The 25404-nt window shown below is 39.7% G+C and overlaps 1 protein-coding gene across 1 annotated transcript; it reads left to right on the forward strand.

The window, feature by feature from the left end:
• Positions 1 to 2476: 2476 nt before the first annotated feature.
• On the forward strand, positions 2477 to 9123 carry IL20RA (interleukin 20 receptor subunit alpha). The gene is made up of 6 exons (XM_062488919.1): positions 2477 to 2598; positions 3262 to 3440; positions 4137 to 4312; positions 4949 to 5093; positions 5662 to 5801; positions 8209 to 9123. The coding sequence occupies exons 1-6, from the start codon at positions 2525 to 2527 to the stop codon at positions 9121 to 9123; spliced, it is 1629 nt and encodes a 542-aa protein (XP_062344903.1). The 5' UTR covers positions 2477 to 2524.
• The last annotated feature ends 16281 nt before the right edge of the window (positions 9124 to 25404 follow it).

The raw sequence follows: 25404 nt of genomic DNA on the forward strand, positions 1-25404 counted from the left end.
ACTGACAGCCATGGGACATTTAAGCTCTATGTGTGATCTGTTCTCTACACATGCCTCCTGATACTACTGATCATCAAATAGACATGGAGGAATTTATTCTTAACTCTTCCTGGAGACAGGGGGGAGTATGGTAGTTTTATTCCTGTTTCACACGTGCCGTTAGTGGTATAGCTTAACTTGCAATTTCATGTAAGGGCAAGAGCCCTTTAGGAAAGGGGCAAAACCAGAAATAGAAACCAAATCTTTGTTTTTGTATCTCATGGAAAGTTAACGGTCTTAGTCCCTTTGCCTTCCAAATCTCACTGAGCTGGGTTTGGTGGGAGCACACCAGCAGTGTTGTAATGCTTTAGATCTCATAAAGATACAGTCTGTGGCTTCTGCATGCTGAGATTGGCTCCTCTGCTGCTGTCAGTGTTTCTGTTTCGAAATTTCATTTACCACAGCAGAAACCACACTGGGAGGAGGGAAATTAAAATCTTTTTAAAAATGTAAAAATGTCCAAGAGCCAGTTTCACACATTTATAGTTTAAAAATATTTTAATGTAACAGCCAAACGCATGACTCTTGCTACTTTAAAATGTGTTTGAGGAAAATAAATGTTTTAAAATAAGGGTGGAAAAATGTGGAAAGGTATAAGCAAACAGCTTTCTCAGTTCTCCTGGGCATCTTAATCTTCACATTTAGATTCACTTAAAGCAATTGCAGAGGGCAATTATTTTGAGGAAATGAAAACCTTTGATTTTTCTAAATTCTGGAAATTTAGAAGCAAGTGTTAGAGTAAGGCAAATTCCTGAAGAATCCCTTTTGCTGCTTTTATATCCCCTGGCATCCTGGAACTTTTTTTTATGTTGCTACAACCAAGTCTACATATTGAGCTCTAACAGGCTGACTGTCATGGGACATTTCTGCATCCAAGTGTCAAGGAAATGGGATTTTCTACTTTTTGTAAATAGATAAGTTTGCCCTAAGGACTATACCTGACAAAACTTGTCCCTGACTAGAAAATTGAAGCCCCTGAACACTATCCAAGTGCTAAAGATAAAGCAACATTAGAAATACCTTCCACAAACAGTGTTGTAGTATGAAGATATAGATGCAGACATATGGCATTATTGAGCAGCTAGAGGCTTGGAAAAGCAAGAATTTGCACTGATGCAGTTTGAAGTAACAGGTCTCTACAGAATTGCAAGGAGATCGTTTTAAAAAATGTACTGAAGAGAGAAAAGCTTTTACAGTTTGGCTCAAAGACGGACAGAAGTCTGCACATGGTGGTGACTTTTGCTTACAAAAGCAACTATATGTTATGTACACAGGAGGATGAATGTTATTGCCCTAGTAATAGTGAAATATACTACAAAAATACCCTAAGGTCTGCTTACAGCAGTAACAGCTCAAGGACTATTAATTTGAACAGCTTCCCACTGTTGGTGTTGATGTATTTTATTTCCCCTTTTTTTTCCCTCATTTTGTTATCTCAGGAACTAGAATTGCATTCCTGGAGGAGGAGATTAAAGGGTTTTGAAAAGTCCTGAAAAACCACAGAGTCACTTTTTCTCTTCCCCATTATGCTCCTGTGGCTACATGCAATGGGAAGCTCCTTCCCAGCAGTGGCAGCCTCAGGGCTGGTCTCAGGGCTGCTCCCCCCAGAGCATGGCAGAAGAAGCTGGGGCTTGAGTCATAACTTTGAATTTGGGATTCTTCCCCTGAGCCCACAGGCTTTGTTTTGCAAACAATTTAGCAATGTGGGCACCTTCAGGACATTCATTAGATTAGAGGTGGGTATTAGAAAGATCTGAAACTGTATTCTTAAGATATCAAAATTTGCCTATTTATTAATTTCAAAAGCTGGTGCAATGAACAGCAAGTTAGATGTGTGACCTTACAGTAGATGTTTGCTTTTGGCTTTCTGGAGAATCAAATGGGATGGTCAAATCATTCTGCAGCTGTTGTGATCATCCAGTCTAATTCTCTAGAGCAGTCATGCTTCAGCTTGTAAAGCTGTGTTTGCAGTAAGCCTTGTCTATCTTTAAAAAAAAATACAAACTAAAAGGCCTGGTTTGCCTTTTAAAAATACACTGAACTACAAGAAGATTCTAGTGAAGTATTAAAGATATTTTTTAAATTTTGAGTGTTAAATTTTTCTGATATTCAAACATAGTGGCAATTTAAAAATGTGTCTTTTCTAATTTTAGCTTCCAGTCCTAAATATTTCCATGCCTGTGATAAATGGCAAAGCCATTTTTGCTAGAGAAAAAACATACTTGGAAAGATGGATTTTGAGACTGCACTAGGCAGGGACACCTGTAAAAAAATTGATTTTCCATAGCCAGCCACATTGCTCTCTGAATGCTAAAAAAGGTAGAATTTATGGCCTTTTTAAAAAATTTCTGTCTCTCTTGGCTACTTTGGGAGTGTATGTATTTGCTGATTCTTAGTGTGTGTTGTTCCTTTCTTATTTTCTTTCTCAGGAGACTTGTATTGTTCTTTGCCCAACCCTAGGAATGTCCATTTTGAATCCATAAATATGAAGAACGTCCTTCACTGGTCAGCACCAGAAGGCACAGGTGATGGAGTATTCTACAAGGTGAAGTATGCAGTGTAAGTTGGCTTGTTTATTTTAATGTGAATTTAAGGAGCACAAGATTCTGAGCAAATCCAAACAGGAATTTTCCAAGGAAATATTGGTTTGTTGTACAGTGTATAAGAACTGGTCAGTGCCAAGGCATTGTTGGTAGCAGATATATGGCCTTTTTTCAACTAGAAGAATTTTGAAGTTCATTGTGTGAAAGTTGAGTCTTTCTTCTAAACAAGAAAATGAGGCATCAGGCAGGAATGAGTAATCTCCTGTCGTTCATCTTGGAGACCCTGAACATCGTCTGTGTCCATGCTTGAGGATGAATCACTGACCATTCTGACTGAACTCTTTGTTTCCATATAGTTATCCTGACTCTGTTATTGTGTGTTTAGAATTTAAGCTAAAGCTGTGGCAAAGCATGACTTAGATTGGTATCACTAATATCCCAGTTAGTTTCATCTGACTTCTTCTGGATAGGGCCTACTCTAATTTATTTTTCATTAAAAACTTGTGGAGACCTTGTGGTTCATCTCAGCTGAAGCAGGGATTCCTTGAAATTTCAGATTTCTGCTAAACACAGAAACTGTTTTATCAGCTATAATAAAGCAGAGAAAATTATATTATGATGTTACTAATATAATGGAAATAGCTTTTGTACAGCTCCTTTCTCTTTCTTTTCAATATAGATACGGTGTTGGCAAATGGATTAGAAAGCCAGAATGCAGGAAGATAAACAGAACATGGTGTGATCTCTCCAGTGAGACCTCTGACTATGAAGAACAATACTATGCAAGTGTTAAGGCATTTCTAAATGGGACATGCTCTGACTGGATGGAGACCACACGATTCAACCCTCTAACAGACAGTAAGGAGAGCTAAGCACACAGCCAGGTGTTCAATGACCTTGATTAATAATGTGTGCTCAGACTGCACATTCCTTCACAGTGTAGGAAATTTCAAGTTTAGCATGAAGTTATATTTTCTTGCAGTTGTTTCACATTTATTATTTTATTCTGCTTTTGACAAAAGTAATTGAAATAATAAAATTGGAATTGGGATATATTACATATATACATATATATATATATATATATATATATATATATAGTCTGGTATATACAGAATTATTCCTAATGCTATGGTAAAGCCTCACTCAAGGCAAATAAAATCTGTGGCGCATTCACTGTATAAATAACTCTGATTTTGAAAAGTTTTTATTAAACCAATCAGTAAGCATACACTAGAGCCTAACATTTCTTATCTGTGCCAGATAATCTAAGTAATTCAGCCTATTTTAGCAAATTGAGTTTCAAGGTTGTTTATCCTGTAAAGTCACAGGAATTCCTTGGCAAAATTCCAAGTCAGTGTTCACTTTCTTACTGTAAAGATCCTCTTAGTTATCTGATCAAATAATTTCCTACCAATATAAATAAATTGTTCAAAGCTCTACTTAGTCTCCTCCAAACATTCAAAAATGTAGTATGATCAATTTGTTGAAACTGGTCAAACCAGTGTACCTCTACTGAATTTGACAGCTTTTTGTACATGTTCATTTTTCCAGCTAAAATAGATCCACCCATGGTAAGTGTATCTTCTACTGACAGATCTATTTCAATCATTTTGACTGCTCCTGAGAAGTGGAAGAGAAGTCCTGAGGAAGAATCCATCTCTCTGCTTCAAGTGTATCCTGGCCTACAGTACAACGTGTCTGTCCTCAATAAAAAAACAAAGAAACGGGTAAGCTTTGACAAGGCTGTAGAACTGCTCCTATTAAATCTGTGCTCTGCTCTTCTTGAAATGCCAAGATTAGCAAACATGTAGTAGACAAAAGTGGTTTGGTGTTTCAGTTGGTTATGTTTGGCTTTTTCAGAGTTTTGTGTTTGGCTGATTTGTTGAGGGTTTTTTTTTCACAAAGATGCAGTAAATATAGCAATTACTTTACTTTGGACTCGAAGATCTACATAAATCCTGGCTACCTTAAGGCTTCTATCTTTTCCAGAACATCCCAGTTTGAAATATTTTGTGGACCCATAACATGTGCCTGTCACCAGTTTGTGTGTCAGGACAGGGCTGGAGTGATGCTTTAGCTCTATTGCAACATCAGCACAAGAAAGTCAGCCAGTAGAGGCCAGTGGTCCTGCTTCATGTGAAGCATGAAATTGTTCAGTGGTGGTACAAGAATCTTTGATTGGAAGAGAAAATAATTAGAGAGGATGTGACTTAACAATTAACTTGAATGTTGATTGCATTTGGAAGAAAAGGATGCAGCTGGAAACTCTTAGAGTATCAGTATTTCTAGAAAATGTTTATGCTCTTGACCTTTCTGTAGCTCAGGAGTTAAAGGGAGGAAAAAGATTTTTTAATGTCTTCCAGTGGTGGTTCTCCATCAGCAACAACACCTTGGTCGTGCCCTGGTTAGAACCTGGAACAGCTTATTGTGTCAGTGCACAGATACATGTCACCACACCAGTTTTGGACAGTGGTTTTTCCAAAGAACATTGCATTACTACATTGAAAGGTATGTGTGAAGTGGCAAATAAAAATAAAAATAAAAATAAAAATAAAAATAAAAATAAAAATAAAAAAATATGCAAGTAAGAAAAAAATCATAGTGATTCAATTTGTGAGTTCTGTATGTATCCATTTTGAGAGTGATAATTAGCACAGTTTCTCCCTTCTCTGTATGTTTGTACCAACGAACAAAACTTTGCCTCTAAAAAAGCATAGCTGGGACTGACTGGAAGGTACATCAGAACCTCTGAAGGAAAGTATATGCATTCTTTTAGTGCATGGAGAATGTTTTTTCTCCTTTAATGTGGTTTGGGAATGGCAGAGCCGGGCCAATCTAAAGTTAACAACAGGAGAACCTAAGGGAGATGTTGTTCCTTCCTTTTAGAATTTAATTTATCGTTTAGACAATAATAGTAATTGCCCTTTAGCTCAATGATTTTTTTTTCATTTCCTGCAAATTCCTTGTTTATCTAAAACATTTGCATTCTTTATCCAAAATGCTATGTGGTGAATGCACATATTATTGTCTACATACATTAAAAAGTTTACAATGAAAATGTTTGTTTTATTAACAGATAAAACAGAAGATGAGACTATAAAAATCACATTTGGATGTATTATGCCTACAATACTGTCTCTCCTTTTTATTTCTGTGGCATGCTATTGTGTGCACAAGTATATTCATGTCCACAAGCAAAAACATCCAACAAACCTGGTAAGTGTCTTCTGATGGAGGAGGTCACTGTCAACCTTGACACTCACAGCAGAGCTGTGTATTTTCCAGGGTACCAAGTAGGCTTGGAGGAAACTGTGGTTAGCTCCAAATAAAAAGCTCTAGTTGCCACTGAGATCAAGAGAGGAAAGCCACATCAAGGGTTATTAAATGCAAGAAAAACATAGTAATCCAGGTTTGCAATGATCAGAAGAGAGCTGTTGGTTTGGGAAGAGTCATTGCCTTAAGCAAGATCTGAGGTGCACTAAGCAAGGTCTGTCAGGATGTTAGAACTCCATAAATTTATCTAAGATGAAGCACTGTGTAAAGTCAGTTGAACAAAAGTTATTAACTTGCTGAATTCAGAAAAAAAAGAAGGGAAGATAATTAAGCAGTACAGAAACACCATGATATTTTCTTGGACCATTACTGGGTATTATCAGATTTTCCCACTTAATTGTGAAGGATTTAAATATGTGTATCATACAGATAACCTGGATTTCAAGAATACTTTGAAATACTGCCATTTCCTAACACCCAAAAATGTATAAACAAACCCATTATATTATTTAGACAGCCCAAATGCACTTTTTTGCAAAAAAACATTCTCAAATTTCTTTGTGCTGCAAAGTTTGTTGATTTTTAGAAAGAACACATGAAGTCTATGAAATGTTAGTGGTTTCCAGCTCATGAGCTCAACAGAACTTTCCCACAGGTATCTTTAAGCAGGTTGCTCAACCATAAACATGCAATTATAATAATGAATGAAGACTTCTGTGTTAATCCAATCTGACACCGTGGGATGGGAGATACAAGGGAGTTGTTTTCAACCTGCTGATCTTGCTGAAGATTAGAGAAGTGCAGAGGTGACAGGAGAAATCATCACACAGGGACTGTGAGTTCAGAAGGCTTAGAAGGACTGGAGCAGCTACTGCTGCATTGTTTCTGATGTGCACAGAAACACCTCCTGCACTTGATGAGGCACTGGTTTTATTACAGAACTGTGGAATCACAGAGTGGTTTGGGTTGGTAGGGGCCTTCAAAGGTATCTAGTTCAAGCATTCTGTCATGGGCAAGGACATCTGCCACGAGATCAGGTTACTTAAAGCTCCATCCAGCCTGACTAAGCACCTGCACTTATGGGACATCTTCAGCTTCTTGGGAGACCTATTCCAGTGCCTCACTACACTCACAGTAAAGAATTTATTCCTTCTATTCAGTCTAAATGAATCCTCTTTCATTTTAAAACTGTTGTCCCTTGTCAGTACAGACCCTAGTAAAAAGTGTGTCTCTGTCTTTATGTTTTGTTCCTGGGATGCAGGTCATGGTATAGGTAGATAGCTTGGTCTCTTGGGGAGCTAATAGGGCAGAGCTCTTTAAAATCCAAGGTGACTTGAAGGGTGACTTAGTGAAAAATTCCCACTCAGTAACAGACTAAACTCCTAACTCCAGTAGTTTTTTGGTTTTTTTCTCTAATAAAGATGTAGTTTGATTGTTGGGAATTTTTTTATTTTCATTGCACTTTTTAATGACCATCATGGAGTTTCAATTTTATTTCTCCACCTCTGGATTCAGTCAATGTTAAGGTAACAAATTAATATAGATCTGGTATACTAATGATGCTCTCTGGCTTTCCCAACATACAGACTCTTCCACATGTGCCCCCTGTGTGGCTCGGGGGACATGGAATAAACGGTTTGGTTTGGTCCAGCATTTCTGACCTGTGCAACCTTTCAGACTACTTAGTACATCCATTAGTGGTCTTAGTCTTCCGTTCAAGCTTGGAAGCCCTGAAATGCACCTTCTGGTTGTTTTTCCTCTTCACTCCACTAGGGCCCACACAATGCTGATTCCTGTCAAAAATTTTACTCGTTTCAGAGAGATCCCTATTGTTTCACTTGATGATTTTGCACAGAGTCACAAAAGACTGCACAGTGCAGACTTTGTGCTTCCAGCTGATGTGTAGCCCCCTCACTGAAAGGAAACCTGGTATTATTTTATTCTCTGTAAGTTATACATTAACATGTTACCTGACACTGCTTGTGGGAACTGGTTGTGACTGCATTTTCTCTTCGCTGGTTAAAGGAGTGGAATAGATTTGGTCCAAGAACAAAAACTGATGTTTTCTCCAAAGTCACGTGAGTTTATGCTGGTTTGGAAACAAATGGGGAAGGGGAAGAAAGTTATATTAAAACTGGTCATAATATAGTTTTATTTTAGATAGAATAAAAAAATGGGAGCATATTGACAGTCTTGAATGCTTATATTATGAACTTTCTTCTTTCCTAAGTTGAAAAAACCTCCTAACAAGGTCTAACCTAACCTCGTATTTTAAAAATATAAGATGGCATAAGAAGCAGCAATATGGTATTTTTATTATCCTTCACTCAAAATATTTCTTACTTTCCAGGTATGGCAGTGCACGGACAAATGCAAGGGACAGGTTTTCATACCAAGTGAAAAAATAGTGCTCAACCTTATCACTTTTACTGGGGATGACTGCAAAGAATCCAGTTGTCTATCGGGAAGGAAAAGTCCCCATTATAACACTGTTTACAGTGACACCGAAGGGAAGAATATGCCTTCTAAACAAGTGCTGAAAGCAAAATATTTGCTTGATATTTCCTGTGAAGAGATTTCACTCAAAGAAGATATCTCAGTGGAAGGGGACCAGACTGGAAACTGGGCATCTCCTGGCTGGCTTGGAATGCAGAATACTTGCAGAGATAAAAATGCAGGGGTTGTAGAGTATGAACATGATGTAAGGGCTGAAGACTTCAGTCCTGGTCAGAAACCAGAAGAGAAATTTTCTGCCCCTGGGGGGCTACAGGGTGAGCAACAGATTGCTTTGGGGGACTTGGCTGATATGGAAACAGGACAGCCGTATTCCCCCCAGCTAGAGATAAGAGTGGCAGACCTTTGTTTGGGACAGAAAACAGAGGAACCTAATCTGCAAGTGGTTGATGCAGCAGATGAATTGCCAGGTGAGACCCATATTGACTTCATGGACCTGGACAGTGAGAAGTCTGGGCAGACATCCTATCATCAGCTGGACAAGATCACACGGAGCCTCACAGAGAAAGAAGTTGTGCAGACCATATTAGTTGATTGGGATCCTCACAATGGAAGACTGCATATTCCTACTTTGTCCAGTGTTGAAAATCAGGTGTGTGAAGGAGTATTTAAGTGTCATGACCCCGACAAAGAAGGAATTTTACTTAGACTCTATGAAAAAGAAATATCTGGTGAATCATCTGAGAACCAAGAAATGTATCTCCTGCAGTTCAAGGAACAATGGGGACTTCATGTAGAAATGGAAGACTGAAAAGCAATCTTCTCTAATACTTAAAAATGCAAAATCTTGTTTGTTTTGCTAAAGAGAGTGATTAATCAGGGGAACAGACATCTTAATGTATTGAAGTTTTTGGAGCCATCACAGTTGAACAATTTACTCATTATATGTTATTTGTAACAGTTTCCAGATGTGATATAAATGACTGGGACCTCAATCATAAATGTCCTGTGTATAATATGATTGTTGTGAGGTTATATTATTTTTTTTAATAAATAAGTAAAAAGAAAAAATATTTTAAAATAAATATTTTTACAGAGGATGCTCCCACCTTGCAATTCCTGCAAAAACAAATTACCAGCATTTGAAAGCAGTTACTTTTAGGGGAAAAAAAAAAACAAGCAAACAAAAGAAAAGGGGAAAAATTGTAGGACAAAGGGCTTCAGTGTAATGGCTGTAATCATAGTGGCTGGACCATGCATGTTTCACCCAACCTTAAACACAGGCAGTAGAGCATCTGTCTGCCTCCTGCCCTGCAAGTGTCTGCTCCTCTCCAGTGGCTTTGATGGCAGCGTGGCAGCACCAGCTCAGAGGGAGAGGTCTGCCCCAGACACACCACTGCTTCAGACACTCCACACTGGCTGTGCCACACCAAGAAAGTGCTCCTGCAGGCTTGCTTTTATTGCCTGATGCTCTCACCAGCACTTCTGATGAAAGTTCACTTTTTCTTCCTGTCATGTGATATTTAGGATAACGAAGCTATAGGACATTCTAGAACTTACTAGGGCAGATGGCATTTTCTTTTTCAAAACTTGTCACTTTTTCACTTATTAAACCTTTTTTTGTCTCTTCTAGTACACCAAAAATCCTCACAGTAATTATCTGTTTGGTTTTGAACAGGATAAGCAAAAAGAAAAAAAAAAATTCTGTACTGTTTTAAAATTTGTATCTTCCAAACTAGTACATGGTTAGGTGTTTTTTTTAGAGAAATACCTTTACCTAAATGTTTTCTCTCAGCTGTTGTTCTTGCATGACCTGGGCATTCTCTGTGACTGTTCATTCTATGAATTTTTCAATTGTAGTCATATACTTTAAAACCAGAAATTGCATTAGAATATTTCTAATTTTTCTAATTTCAGCATTACAATATGCCAATGACTCCTTATCAGGAGGTAAAAAATTGTCCTTAGCTGCTTCTATAATAAAGGTATAGATCATACAGCAGTGTTACACCTAGCTTACATAAACACACCTTTGTTCATCAGGAAGATTACAGAGAAGAGTTATAGCTTAGTGTAAAAGAAGAAAATAGCTATGCGATGTGAAATTTTTTGCTCCCCAAAAAATCAGTCATCCAACATCTTTCTCAGTATTTCCTAAAGATTTCTTCACTAACCTCTTTGTGCATGATCTTGTAATGTTCTTTTGCAATGTGAGGCCTCTAACACATAGGTAGGAAAAAATTATTTACTTCTTTTCAGTAGCCCATTGGATTTTGCCCAGTTACTCCTGCCCTAACACCAATCAGTATAATTGTGTTCAGTATATACACATCAGTGTGTGTCCATACACATGGACAGATAAGGGTGGTTCAGCTCTGTAAATATATTTTGGTGTAGGTCAGCCAACATTCCTTGAAGAGGAAGGTATCCCTTATTTTGGGTGTCTTTGGTGTCTTTCCCCAGCCTTATTTGCCAGCTGCTGATGTCTGCTTCTGGTTTTTCTGATGAGCAAGCCTTGCAGCAGTGGTTATGGATAACTACTTATAAGTATATTTAACATACCATAATCAAGTAATTGATGATTAAAATTTGAAAACTTGGTTACTTATCCGTACAATCTCACTTCATTGAGTTTTTTTGTGGTTGTAATCTTTCACTGCATCTTATCCTGTTTTGTTTTGGCCTTTTGCTCTTTGGTTGGTTTGGTTGGTTGTTTCATTTTTATTTTTACTTTTCAGTAACAATTAAACTGTATAGCATTTATTTCTTCTAGTACTTGAAAAGGCATCACCTTCCCAGTTAACAGTACTTGTGATTAAAATACAATATGCTGATATTCTTGCAATAATTTTCATCATAAATTTATTAGGAATAGCAGTTAACTTTTAGACCAAAATATTTGTGATAGAAGTTTGCAGCACTTTTGGTGTTGCTTCCTCTTGATGACAATGTGCATTAAATTCAGAGCTGATACTAGATTATGCAAACAGCCCTTCATATTTATAAAATACACTTTAAAAGTGTTCTCAGAATGATCACAGAAGGAAAGAATAAGCACTGGTGGAAAAGATGTTAATGATGATAAGAACTTTGTTTTATATGCTGAAGAATTTTTCAAGTTAGCTAGTCAAGTTCTGGAATTGGTGAAGCAGACATAATAGTGCACATTTCAATCAATATAGTACCACTAAATTGCTGATGTCCTTTATAATATCCTCAAAGTTATACATATTTTTCCTCAAAATCTTCTAATTATGTTAATCAAACGAAGCTGATTAGACATGGTGCTTTCAGCAAACCAGTCAGCAAGGAGCAAAATACTGCCATGTAAATTTGTAAAATAGTAGAGGGAAGAGCCAAGCAGTAAGAGACCTGAGATGTTCCTACTCTTATTGCACTTTATTCAACTTTTCTTAGCCCCATTTAGTAGACTTAATGCAACCAAAAGCAAGATCATGCATCTAGAATCATACATCTAGACTATGGATTGTATTCAAACACAAGGTTACCTGGAGCTGGGAAATCAGTGATTTTGAAAATCACAGGGGAGAGGAATAGAATGAAAAGGCGGTTTGTTGAGGACAATAGGATGCATATTTCTTGATTATTGTGGCAATAAAACCAGACCTTTAGCTGCGTTTACAGGCCTGATGTGACTACTACTGGAAAAACTGTCTCCGGTTTACAATATAAGTCATGAAGATGAAAGAAAAATGCTACTATAAAAGGCCAAAGCAATGCACTTCAGAGCTTGAAAAACAGGAAACCTAGCTATCAAAATGAGATCTAATGGTGATGAAACTGATAGCTAGGTGTGGGCACACACAGTTTTGGAAAAATAAGTATAATTAAGTATGGTTTTGCTGCCTGCTGCTTAGGCAGAGTGACGGGGGTGTTGAAGGAGAGACTGAAACAGAGCTGAGTGCAAGATACCTGTGACCTGATGTAGAGCATCCCTGGAGAACCTGCTGCAGAATGAGAATGACCAGATGGAAAAGCCCAAATACATGAAGGAAACGTGCAGTATGAGTCATGTCTGGTGTGGTAACAAGGTGGGCAGACAAGGTGGGCACCCAGTGGGCATGAGGTTAGCCAGGTGAGGGATCCATGGTGACTCCCTAGTACATGATACAAGATCACCTGTTACACGAAGGATAGGGAAATGATCAAGAGGGCTCCAGAGGTGGGGTCTGGAAAGAGTAGCTAACACTATTACTTAGCACAGCTCTTCCTATGGACAGTAGGGAAGCTCCAGAAAAAGCCCTAGGAAATATTCTCTGGGTCTGGAAATTGCACAATATGAGAACATCCTGAGCAGGGTGGTACTTCAAATTACATTACTGACAAATACACAGAAACATGTTCAATTTCTGCTGACTTCAAGTTAAATTTTAAGTTCTGCTTTAGGTCTTCACTAAAGCTGAGAGAATTCCTGAATTTGGGACTAACAAAATCCAACAAATTGTGTCAAAACAAAAATAAGTAATGACTGCCAAATGGTCTAACCTGCAAACCAGGCTTAACCATACAGAATGATTGGGATGTGAAACAAGTGAAATTTAAAACAGAAGAGCAGAATGGTATGAATAATTTGAAATATGGACAATTGACTGTTTACCAAGGCCTGTGAAAATTCTCTAATCTTTCAAACAAGCTTTTTGTTCTTCAGTAGTAATGCTAACAATGGTGATATTTCTTGCCTGGAATATGCTAAGTGGTACAAAGACATTCATACATTGTCAAGTCTTAAAATGTGATTAATTCCTTTTTATTTCCTCTTTAAACAAGAGATGTTTGCTCATGTCTACAGTGAAGTTAAAAAAAAAGTTACTCCAAGCACCACGGTTTTGAAGCTTTGATGTCTGATGTGATTCATTCATGCAAAGTCAAAGATTTAAACCTGATTTAAAGCCATTTCAGACTGTCCACACCAAAATACCAAAGTTCTCCTTAAAAGGAAAACACTGCAACATATCATGATTTTTCTGCCTTGGTTTTGCATGTAGGTTTCAAGCTTGATCAGCCCAGGAGCACATATCAGTAAGTGTGGGAAGTAATTCTCATGTCTAGTGCCACCTCTTAGAACCCATCAACATTTCTTTTTGTTTGCACTGGCAGTGACACTAAGCCATCCACATAGTTTCTCACTGTCTTTTCTCTGGTTAAAAAAAAAAAAGAAAAATTAAAAACAAACAAACAAACAAAAGGAACAAAAATACTTCTCTTTTCTAATTCCAGAATCAGTTTAGCTAAGACAGATTTTTCTGGCCTAAGTTAGGTTTTAAGAAAAGAACTTGCTCCTTAGCATCACACAGTATGAAAACCCTTACTTGCTGAGGGAAGACACACATACCAGTAGTGCTGCTTCAGCCCTCTGCTTTTGCCTTTATTTGGCTGGAGGGACAATATCCTGCATTACAATATTTTTCAGTCACACTGTCCCTGCTCTGAAGGCCTCTTGTTTGCCACTGCCCTTTACAACAAGGCCGAGAAGCATGGAGAAGGGGAATTGTCCTAATTCTGTATTATTGCAAGGTGACCTCCTAGATCTCTCACACCTTACTTGTTACCTTGTCAAAGCGACAAGGAGTTATTAATCCAAGTAGAGATCTAGCATTGCTGCTCACCTCTGGCAGCAGTTTCACCAAATGCTGTCTGCTAGCAACCAAAATTGCTGCAGTGACTCCCATGGCACTAAAACCTTCTCATTTCACAGTAACTCACCCAGGTACTGGCTTTAGCAGCATCAGCCTGTGCTATAAACACACATCATCAGCTCTGCTATCAAAAAACTGCCACTAAGAAACAACATCTTCCAGATGTCCAATGTAAGTCAGCAAACAGTGTGGCCCAGCAGCAGGGCAGCAAACTGCTTTAGTTTTCTAAATTCTTGTGATCATGTCATTGAGGCTGCAGCAAAATGTTCAGCAAGACCCCCCTACTGAAAACAGCAGGAGAATACTGAAAAATACCTGGACGATTCCAGTGTGATGGAAAGAGATCAAAACATTTAAGCATTTTCAGCACTCCTGTGTATCATCCGTATATTTTAATTTTGCCTTGTTTTTTATTTCAAGCCTTTCAAGCATTTTATAGTAACTAAAGACAAAAGAAGTTGCTCTTCCAGTTTTACAGACAGGGCAACTGATACATGGAAGGCTAAAATGGATCAAAAACCATCATACAGTAAGTGTAGGGTGCAGAGCAGGAGATGACAAAACACAGATGACACTTGCCAATGTAGTAAAGGCTAAAGTCACAGTTCCCCTCAGCAATATGTCCCCATAGTGCAGGTTATTCCAAGCTGTTAGATGTTCAAGGCTAGACACGCCTCCAGTTTGGCTTAAACCAAAATTATTACATTTTAATGTGAAAGTTTAGTATGTGAACCAGCTGCAGAGTCCAGACAAACAAGAAGAACAGAAGTCTGACAAACCCAACCTTCAGGGCCAAGACAGCCAAAAGGATCTAAGCAAACCACTCTCTAGGGAAGAAAAGAGAAGTGGCAGGCAGCCATCTAAAGATGACATTAATCTCTGCTGTGCTGGATGGGGGGGAGCTCCAATTTGCCCCAGTGCTGTCCCATTCTGCTCCACAGCCTCATTAATGTCGACATTAAAGTTGTTCTGCTGGATGTGGTTTGTGTGCTACCTTATTTTGTAACACTTCTTTCTTCCAAGAAGGACACTGGACCAGTGGGAGTTGATGGTTTGGGTAGAGGACAATCTTCAAGAATTAAAGAAAAGAAAATAATAAACATCAGTTGGAGTGGTTTAAATACAGTCAATCTTGTCAGGGCACAGGATCAAATGAGTCACATGAAAGGGTCCTGTTTTACACAGCAAGTGTCATCAACCCAAACAGCACAGAAAAATCCCTGGGCATGTTGGTGAGACTGCTTCTACATTTCTCCTTTTCTCTTGGCCATAGATGAGGCATAGGTTGAAGGAAGTGGTTTTGCTCTTGCAAACTTCTTTCCTGGCTGAGATGAGGCTCTCTTCACCAGTATTCAGGTTTCTCAGTCATCCCCTTCCCAAACTGTGCCATCTTCCAGGCTTCTGATCTTTTAAGCTCTGAATAGCTCCTTCACTTTTACCCAGTGCTCCTCCTGAAAGACCTCTACTCTGCAAACTCTCAAAGATAAAATTTCTTTCAATAATACTTTATTGGAAAATGGTTTTATGTGTTCCTGAGTTTGCTTAATTATTCTCTGTGCAAAATAAAAAAGTCGTTGAAATATATCTGTACATCTATTTCTTGCCCTGTCTCTGAGAAAATTTTGTTTTTTGGATTATTCCTTGCTCCATGTAATGCAAACACCATCACATCTGCAGAGATCAGAGGGACTCAGCCTGTGTAGTATGATTTAGAGGCATGTTTACTGGTCTCCCACTAGACTTAAAAACACAGTGAGATCTATTTGTCTCCTAAACTGACTTACACAAAATAATTCTTCTGTACTGAAAGTGCTTAAGTTTTCCTATGCAGTCACAGCACATTTTATTCTTTAAGCAGTTGTCACATATTATATGCATCCTAAAAAATGTATTTCATCTTTACAATTAAATAGGTTTTAAAGATAAATCCTAAAAACTCTTGGTGTGTACTTTGCTCTGGCATGCAAGATTGCATAGCCCACAGACTGCTGGAAACAAATGTTCGTTATTTATCCAGGATATGTATTATATCCTATTATGAGGATATAATATGATGTTTAGAAACCTTCGTAGAGCTTTCATGATCAACCTGAAATTTTAAACCCCACTATATTTCTTAGCTGTGGGAAAATATGGGTAGCAGCCTGTTTTGCTACTCAATGCTATTCTCTATCTCCTCCTACACCCAGTCTCCCTGGGGCTCAAATTTTTAATCTGTACCCAAAAAAGCAGTCTGGCAGTAGGGCAGCAGTTACCACTCAGAAATGGAGTCAGCAATTGTCAACAGATAGCCAGCAAAATTAATGTCAGGCAGCGCAATCGGTTGCAGTAAAGACAGCATTGCAAAACAGCAAAGAAAAATAATGAAAGCTGTTTAAGGGTTGCCTTCTGTTCTACTGAATCAGGTGTTCAGTGATGCTAAAGAGGAGCAGAGAAGCCCTGTACATAGCCCGGGGCAACAGCAGGAGCTTTTTACCCTCTTCTTTTAGCTGGGAATTTGTTTCCTACTGGAAATAGCAGTGCCTACATCCCAGCACAGGCCTGCTAGCAACCTTAGCATGTACTAATGACAGCATTTGGCAAAGGGCTCCAAATTAATTACAGCTACAAGTTTTGCCTTTGCCTGAAGCTGACACTCAATCTCTTTCTGTAAGTAGGGTAAGCAAATATACTGTTATGGAATAATAGGGGTAGTGATAAGAAATCTGACTTCTGCTCCTTTCTCTCAGTCTCTTGCTTGCAAAGTGACTTTATTGCAGCTGCTAAGAAAGGCCTGAAGCAATGTCACCTGCAGCAATGTCAGTCTCTCTGCTGAGCCTCTGAAACCAGCAGTGAACTGGTCTGTATGTTCCTGTACTACTAAGGAAGCAAAGGTTTATCAGAAGACTGGATCTTATGGCTTATAATACATGGATGTGAGCATGAAATGAAAAATCAGCTTAAAAAACCTTCCAAATTTTCTACTGCATTCATCTCTTGGTGGCTTATACCAAGTTTGCAATACCATTGTGTACCTCATATCACCAGGTAAACATTAATTTACTTTTATTTATGTCTTTCCTGTATTTGCAACATCCATAATTTCTCATTGCAATCAAAAATACCATTATTTTTATCTTTTGGGATGATTGTACTTTTAGATCATCCAAAACACAGATGTCAGAACTATCCAGTCTTGCAGCCCTTGTCAAAACAGTCCCACATCTCTGTAAACACATTTGGGTCCAACACACTGGGGTGTGGCAAGGCCATCACCTTTTACCCAATTAGTAAACACAAGTGATCTGTGTGGCAAAGAGAAAAGGGTCCTGCTGCCACTATGCAGACTAATAAATTTCTTATAAACAAGTCCCTCAGGAAGGACCGGTTCTACTGCACTTACACTACCCACTTTAATAGAAACCTTTCCATAAGCAATACAAGTTCAATCTAAGCATGCTTCTCAAATCCTCTAAATTTTCAAGTTGCAGGGCATGCTTATGGAGCAGAAAGTACTCCTGTTTTCCCAAGACTGCATCAATGTCACTAATAGAAATAAGCTGACCAAGATTAGTGACATAGAGCAGCTAAGTTACAACCTTCTACAGCAGAACGCTGTGCAATATTACGTTGCAGCTGGCTTTAGCTCTCAATACCACAGGCTCTATTTTCCCCATTCTCCTAGCAGTGGTACCTTACTATAGCAGATGTTTTAACCTGCTGCTTGTGCCATGCTCTGTTTCCTCAAGTTTTTTAAGATTAACACCAGTTTTCATTTCCTAGTTAACCTCAAAGGAAATCTCAGCATAATCTTGACATTTTAGTGCTCTGAGATCTGTTGCGCAACCCGGCCACCTGAGCATGTAGGACATTCAAAAGAAGCCACTGCCAAATTGCCAGCTTTCTTCTCAGTGCCACATGAAAAATGTGTGAGAGAGAAATCCATGGCTACTGCCAGGGCTGAGGAGTCTGAAAAACAGCGTGGTCAGCACCCAAAATCCTGTGGTTGCTCTGAGCACTGGACACTCCTGCCAAGGACTGGAGCATTTGAAATAGAAATTGCGCCTTCTCCCAGGGATGGGGCCTAAGTGCTAGATTTGATGTAATGCCAATTATAAACTGAACTGGAACTGAAGATTTTGTTCTGAATACTTGGAACACTCTAACAATTGATATTTTCCTGATATTTCTGTGGCATTCAGGAGTGCAGAATCTCTCATTGCTAGGTTTCTTCACAATAACTGTGACAGCTTTGAGGTCCATCCTGTAAAAGCAAAACCATCCCACCTATCCTCTGTAGCTTGTGCAGTGATCATGTTACTACTGGCTCCGTTAAAAATTAGAGTTTTGCACATGGCTGATCCAGTGCCATATATTCCAGTAAATAGCAATAATCAAAATCCATTAAGTCAATGGACCTGTTGTGGCTTGTTTTCCCTACCTTTTTATTGTTCTGTTTTTCATTAGTAAGAAGGCAGATCTGTTCCACATAACTTTGTTAACATTTATCTGAAAGCCTATCTGCTGTAGTGAGGCCATCAGAGTTCCCGGGAAATACAAATAAAGACCAAACCAAGCAACTTTATTGAGACTAGGTTTGTAAATTTGCTTATCTTCTAACTTCTGGTTCACCATGACACAGGGCAGATGGCTAAGACTACTTTCAGTCTGATTTGATTACTACTTGTTTTTGTCTCTTCTGCAAGAGAGCATGTAAGACCCCACACTGAGTTAGCTGGAAAGAACCTTGTCCTAGCAGCCTCACCAAGCATAGCTCATTACTCCATGATCCAGTGTGTTCTCCAGTCCTCGTAGCGAAGAAACATCAAGTCAGTGTACATGGCTGAAATTCAGTTACACTGAGCACCTGGAATACATAGAGTAAATGTTATCTATTAAAATTAGAAATCTCATGGCAGCAAGCACAAGTAGAAACACCAACAGGTACCTTCAGTCAGAGATGGAAAGCTCTTAGCAGTTCAGATTCAGGACAGGGATTTAGCATTTAATCCTTAGGCTTGCAACACACTTCACTAGGGCTTCAGGCAAACCAATCTGTTTTCTATTTCTGCTTCTATTACTCCATGTTTAGTATTTAGAAAGCTCCCCACACCCCTCTCAACTTTGGTCTGCCTGGTGCAATGCATGACAATATTCAGTTTCTGCCTCAGGCAGTTTTCATTCACTGAAGGAAGCAGGTGCATTTTGGCTGCCAAGACACATTTTAACTTTCTTAGAACCAACGCCAGGAGCTACAGGGGAAATCCATTGATTCATTTTCTAAACCGTGAAAACTGCTTGGCAGAAATGTGTCACACTATTGTGTGGTGAGGCCAGGGCAATACCTGAGATCTTGTTTGCAGGTTTATGAACACCCCAAGATGAGAAGTCCCTAAATTTCCAAAGCTCTTGCTTTCTCAGAGGGAGGGATTGGAGTCCAGACCCTTTGTGCCTTAGGGAAACCAAGGATGTTCCAATCTTCCCACACAGAGCGCAGCCTACCAAAGGAAGTTGTCCATTGAGTATGAAAATCTTCACAAATGGAATAGATGAAATAGAAAGTTAAAATCACTAAATGGATGAGCTAAATGGAAAGACTAAATCTGCTTTATCTTTTTAACATTTTAAAGGTGTTGCCAGCAGTGCAAGATGAAGTAGAGAACCAGATACTTGTCAGTCACAGTTTCAAGAAGAGCAGGTGACTGAGAATTTGGTTACTCTGAATGATGCTGAACCCCACTGTTCACTACCTTTTTTTCAGTTACTCCATTTCTCTGTCACTTGTATAGGTTTTAAGTGTTTCGGAGCACATTTCAGACCCACCTTGTTTCCTCTGCAGCTTGTCAGTTATACAAAAAGAACAGAAATGGCAATGGCAGATTCAGCATGAACCTTCTGGTCTATAATGAGCTCGTCTACAGAGGCAAAAACTTGCAGTGGATGAAATCCACTTGTTATTTCAGTATCTAAAAACATAAATTAAGTGGATGTCTCCCAGATAAATACATTACAATATATAACACAATATAATACAATAATAACAACATCATTTTAGAAGGCTAAACCAGACAGGCTGCTCTGAAGGAGCATGAGTGTGACACATAATTGAGGCTACTGCAGGAAGCTGGAGCAGTCTTGACCTGTAACTAACCACAAATGAGTACACACACTTCTCAGACTCCCTTTCATCCATCCATTTGTATTTATTTCCGAATGAGACCTCTTTGGAAAGGCTAGCTCATGATTTTGCATCCAATCTCAAGGACTGCTTATAATCTTGCCTCATTTCCATTAATCAAAATTAGTGTCTCACTCTAGACAGCATTAGCTGGTTCATCTACCTGGGTAGTTTCATCAGTGGTATGTCCAACATCCATGGGAATTTTCCTCTACAGGAAAGTTCTCATTAACAAGCTGAAGGGAAACCTTGGACACAGGCACCCAGATGTTCACCCAGCAGTTTATCCGTCTGCAAACAGGCCAGCAGAAACTCGAGTCTGAGGACACATTAATATTCAGAGAGGAGTCATCTTTTATGGAGGAGGGGGGAATGAGCACTTGTGGATGAGCACTTGCTGGATGGGCTGCAGTGCTGAGTGAGAGGCCTCTGGTAACACTGCCACAAGCAGGGCATGGGCAGTCTTGGATTTCAGGACAAGTGAAAGTAAAGGAAAGGTGTTCTTTCTCAGTCACTCTATAAATCCAGAACTAGAAGGATTATGTGCCCACTTTCAGAATAGGTAACACCAAAAGACTGGAAGATGGGCTTTGCTTCACCTGAGTTTTTATACTTTTCCCTAATCTGCTTGTGAGTTTAGTAAAGACTCGGCCAGAAAACTGTCCATGGTGCAAAAGTAAATCCTGTCACTGAGGACTTCTCAAAGAGGCTTTATATGAGGAAACCTGTTAAGGGTGACAAAGCACACAAAGAGGTACGGGTCAAAGAATCTGCAATATTAAGGACTTACTGACTGCCATATTACTGGGCTTTTGTAGTAAAGCCTGGAAACATCAAAAGTAGACATTTCTAATGTAAACTTGGACCCTAACCCTAAGCAGAGCAGTAAAAACAGCCTTTTCCTGAGGCTGAGGTTCCCAGCACATGAGTGGTGCCAAGGAGCAAGGTGTGGCAGGAGCAATGCTGTGGCAGTGCCATGCTCCCCTTTTGTAGTGGCGGTGTCCCTGGAGCTCTAGACTTTGTGGTTTTTTTCAACCCTTTTGTAACCCTAAGCCTAAACCCAAACAACTCTGAGACCTGGCATACCTAAATACAAGAACTCCTTGCAAACCTTTTCCTTTATTCTTTTTGTTCTCTGTGTCAGAATCTTTCTCCAGGCTTCCCAACACCTTCCCCACCAGTGAATTCAAGAGAAGTTTTAAACCAGCAGTTGGCAGCTGGACTTACTTAGGTGTCTAAAGCCACAGGTAAATTAACCTGTCCTGGGGCTTCACAGTTTCACAAGCCAGGCTGATGGCAAGCTTTTAGCAGGGGTGACAGCTTTTTACATTTCAGTACTTTGGTGTGCCATTTATTTAGGAGCAGATTAGGGCACTGGACCCATCAAACTCCTGGAACCCATTTGTCCCCTCCACACCTCTGCTGTGACATGCACAAAAGCCTGTTGGTGCTCCAGCAGTGTTGGGTTTCCCCAGCTCCTGCGGGCAGGTGGGAAAGGATGAGGAGTTTCCTTTGTATTTCTTTCTTTAAGAAGGAGTCAATGTATTTTTCCTTGCTTAAAGTGCTTGGTGCAGAGAAAGTTATCCTCCATTAAATTGTGAAAAGTGATTGGTGTTATTTTAGCATGTACCCAAAATTCGTACTTAGCTTGTTTAGAACGCCCTATCAGGCACAAATAACCGCAGCCTCCGGTGCCTGTCTAGAACATTTGCCACTGACGACTCTGCAGCACAAGCGCTCTTTTCTCCCGAGCTTCGCACTCATCAAGTTTTCCTTTTTAATCCCTTCCCTAATTTTAAGGAGGGGCTTGGCGCCGCCCGGCGGTCAAAGAGTGAAAGACAAAAACGAAGACGTGATTCCTTTTTCCTCCAGTTTCCCGGTTATGTGCACTCATGTAATTTTTAACACTCCGATTTCAAAGTTCTTAAATACAGCACCATCTGTGCATCCTTCAAGTGCAATAAAACACAGTCTCCCTGTCCCGATTTCAGCTGGAATAGAGATGATTTTCTTCCTTGTGTTTTTCATTTAGGATGAGACTGCTGCTAATACACTGATGTTGCTGAGCAGCGCTTACTCTAAGGCAAGGACTGCTCAGTTTCCCATGGACTGTCACTAGGGAAGTGCACAAGAAGCTGGGGGGAACCACGGCCAGGACAGCAAATGGAAACGAGCCAAAGGACTATTCCATACCAAGGAGCATCACGGCCGATATAAAAAGGTGAGGAATTGGCTGGGAGGGACCAACTGCAGCTTGGGGACAGGCGAATCATCTGCTAGTGGGTGGTGAGCAACTGTATGGTGTTTCTTGGGATTTGTATCTCTGTCTTCTTCTTATGACTATTATTATCATTACCATCATCATCATCATTATAATGTTTTACTTTGTTTCAGTTATTAAGCTGTCTTAACCCAGCATTTTTACTTCTCCTCCCCGCCCCCCGATTTTCCTGCCCATCCCACCGAGGGGACAGGGGAAGCGAGTGAGCAGCTGTGTGGGACTTAGTTGCTGTCAGTACCCCCAGCATACTGGGGTTAAACCACATCACTCCTGTTGCAGGTATTTTATTGCATGTGTGTCTAGGTTCAAAAAAGCCTGAGAGAAGGTATTTTTCTCTTTATTCTTTTCACTGGGAGGATTTTGTTACAAATGTCCTCCCATCAGCAACATTTTGGAAAGGAAGTAGATTAAATGCAGCTTTTAAAAGCCACCCTCTCTGCCAAAAGTTACACTCAGTAATCACCAAAATATGGGCTGAAGAACACATAGAAAGGCAGGCTCCATAAAGGAACATGTATTGTAGCTCTTTTCATCTGTCTAGAAGCTCCCCATGAGGCTCTTCCCTGAGGGTTGTCCAGTCTTCCTTTATCCAGATTGTGGAGTTGCAGCCTGAAATCTTTCTAGTAGTTCTATATGTAGTTGATTCTCACTATTTTCTCATTATTTTTAGAATGTATATTTCTCAATTTTGTAAGAAACAGAGCAAAGAAAAATTCAAGAAAGATCTTAAGTGCATGGACTCCCTGTTTTGGTGCATCCCCACCCTCCCCTCCACTGCCCTGCCCTTTCTTAAAGTGATCTAAAACATTAATTCATGACACCAGCCCCAGAGTGGACTCCAGGCTCTGATTTGGTGCCCAAATTTATTACTTTAGGAATAGGGACAGTCAGATGTCTCATGGGGTGCCAGAGCATCCAATGTTCAAGTCAGAGAGTCCCATCATAAGTCACCAAGCCAAGCCACCAAACAGGAATGTGCAGGGGGAAGTCTCCTGCCTTTCTAGGGTGTCAGCACCTTGTGCTAACTGAAAAGGCTCCTGCACTCAGTATCCTGAGCCCTGAAGGAATACCTTTTGAAATCAGGTATTCACAGCAAGAAAGGCTCAGTCTTCTCTCAAGCAGGATCCCTAGGTGGTGATGGTATCATCAGTATATTTGAAAGGTTGGATCATGCACCCCAGAAGTGGGTCACAGAAATTAACCTCTTCTTCTGCCCAAGGAGGGATCCAAATCCATGTCAATTTGAATATTCCCTATACCAGGAGCTTTTGAGGCTATATAGCAATTCAAGAAGGAAGACATTCCACCTCCCGTGAAGAACATAAGAGGAAGCAATTGTATCTTTTCTTGTTAGCAATGAGAAGTGATTTATTGTTGTCTCTGCTCTCAATCCTAGTTATCTAACGCACTCACAAGCGTAAATGCTACCCACCCAGGAGAAAATGACACGTCCTCTTGATGTCCTGTATGATAACACTGCTGCCAGCATAAAATTTGTGGAGAGATCAGGCTCGTCAGTATATATGAGACATTCTCAGCATAGGCAAATTGATAAAGCCCTTAGCAGGGTTTAGGGGAAAAAATTTATCCTAATCAGACAGAGACATAATTGAGATATATCTCCTGCCAAGACTCAGATGTTGCCAAATCTGAATTTATCTTTCTCACCATTTAAAGTTCACATGTTCCACAGTTCCACACACCCCACACACCCCAAACCTCCAGATATTGAAAAATTGTTTTCCCCAATTTTTTTTTTCTTTGAAGAAAGGTATAGGAAGCATAGAAGACAAATAGGTCCCACAATCAAAATTATACAACAATGTAAAAACCCCCTCTATACTACTACAGTTTGAGAGACTGGAAGCACTTAGAAAACCAAGCATAGACTCAGGAGTAATCCAAGGATGGTAGCAAACCTTCAGCTGCTACCAGTGAACATGATGTAGAACAGGATGAGCAGGTGGACACAATGTCTCAGGGGCACGGATATGCTAAACTGTAAATTGCTATTCTGGATTAGGAAACAGAATTTAATTACTGAGGGGGAAGAAAAATAAAAAGCTTGAAATGAGAACAAAGTTTCTCATAATTGGAGAGTGGAAGCTCTGAAAGTCTTTTCAGTAGCAGCAAAGACCCCAAACCCCTTCATAAATTAGTGAAGGGGACTATAGACTGTACTGAAATAACCCTAGATATCCTTAGCAGTTCCAGGTTAATCTCTTTAAACCAGGGAACAGAGAGTCAACAAAATCCCTCAGAGGCTAATCACAGTGACTATTCTGTGGAACCAAAAATACTGTTAGAACAAACACACACACACACACACAAATGCAGCCAGATCAAATAACAAGGCAGACAACAAAGCCAAATTTTGCTTCCAGTTCTTCAGATTTCACATTATGTATGGGTGAAGCTCCCAGTCTCAGCTGAAGTCTATAATTAATATGTTTCAAGCAAGTTTTGGACCATCTCCTTATTTCCTGCATGGTCACATAGAGGCATGAGTCCTTAAAATGAGTGGGAACATTTTGTTACATCTTACTGAAAAATGGATGCTGACAGCAATCCTCCACCTCCTGTCCTGCCACTCTTACAATGAGAAGCCTGTGGGGCCAGACCATGAAGCTGCAAAGCCAGGGAAGCAGTGAAGTCCCACATGCAGGGATGAGAAGGATGCCTTTTCTTCAGTGAGTGCTTCGTCTTTCTGCCAAAGCAATGCCACAAAAATGCACTTGCAATTTTCCTTGCACTAGCACCAGGGCATGTAGCCAAAATGCAGTTCTCTTAGCTTCTGGTATATCTTCTTCTGGTGTATCAGGAAAAGAGAACTATGGTGCTGGCATCCTTTTTCCCCTCCACAGAGCTGCTAGAAAACAGGGGCTTTGTTCCTGGAAGGGCAAGTGCTCTGAAAGATAAAGCTGGTACTGCCCAAGGCCCCTGGAACACTTTCAGGTCACTGTAAACAATCTGATCTTACTTTGAATCAAAGACTTG

This window comes from Cinclus cinclus, chromosome 3 (genome assembly GCF_963662255.1).
Source record: "Cinclus cinclus chromosome 3, bCinCin1.1, whole genome shotgun sequence".
NCBI lineage: Eukaryota > Metazoa > Chordata > Aves > Passeriformes > Cinclidae > Cinclus > Cinclus cinclus.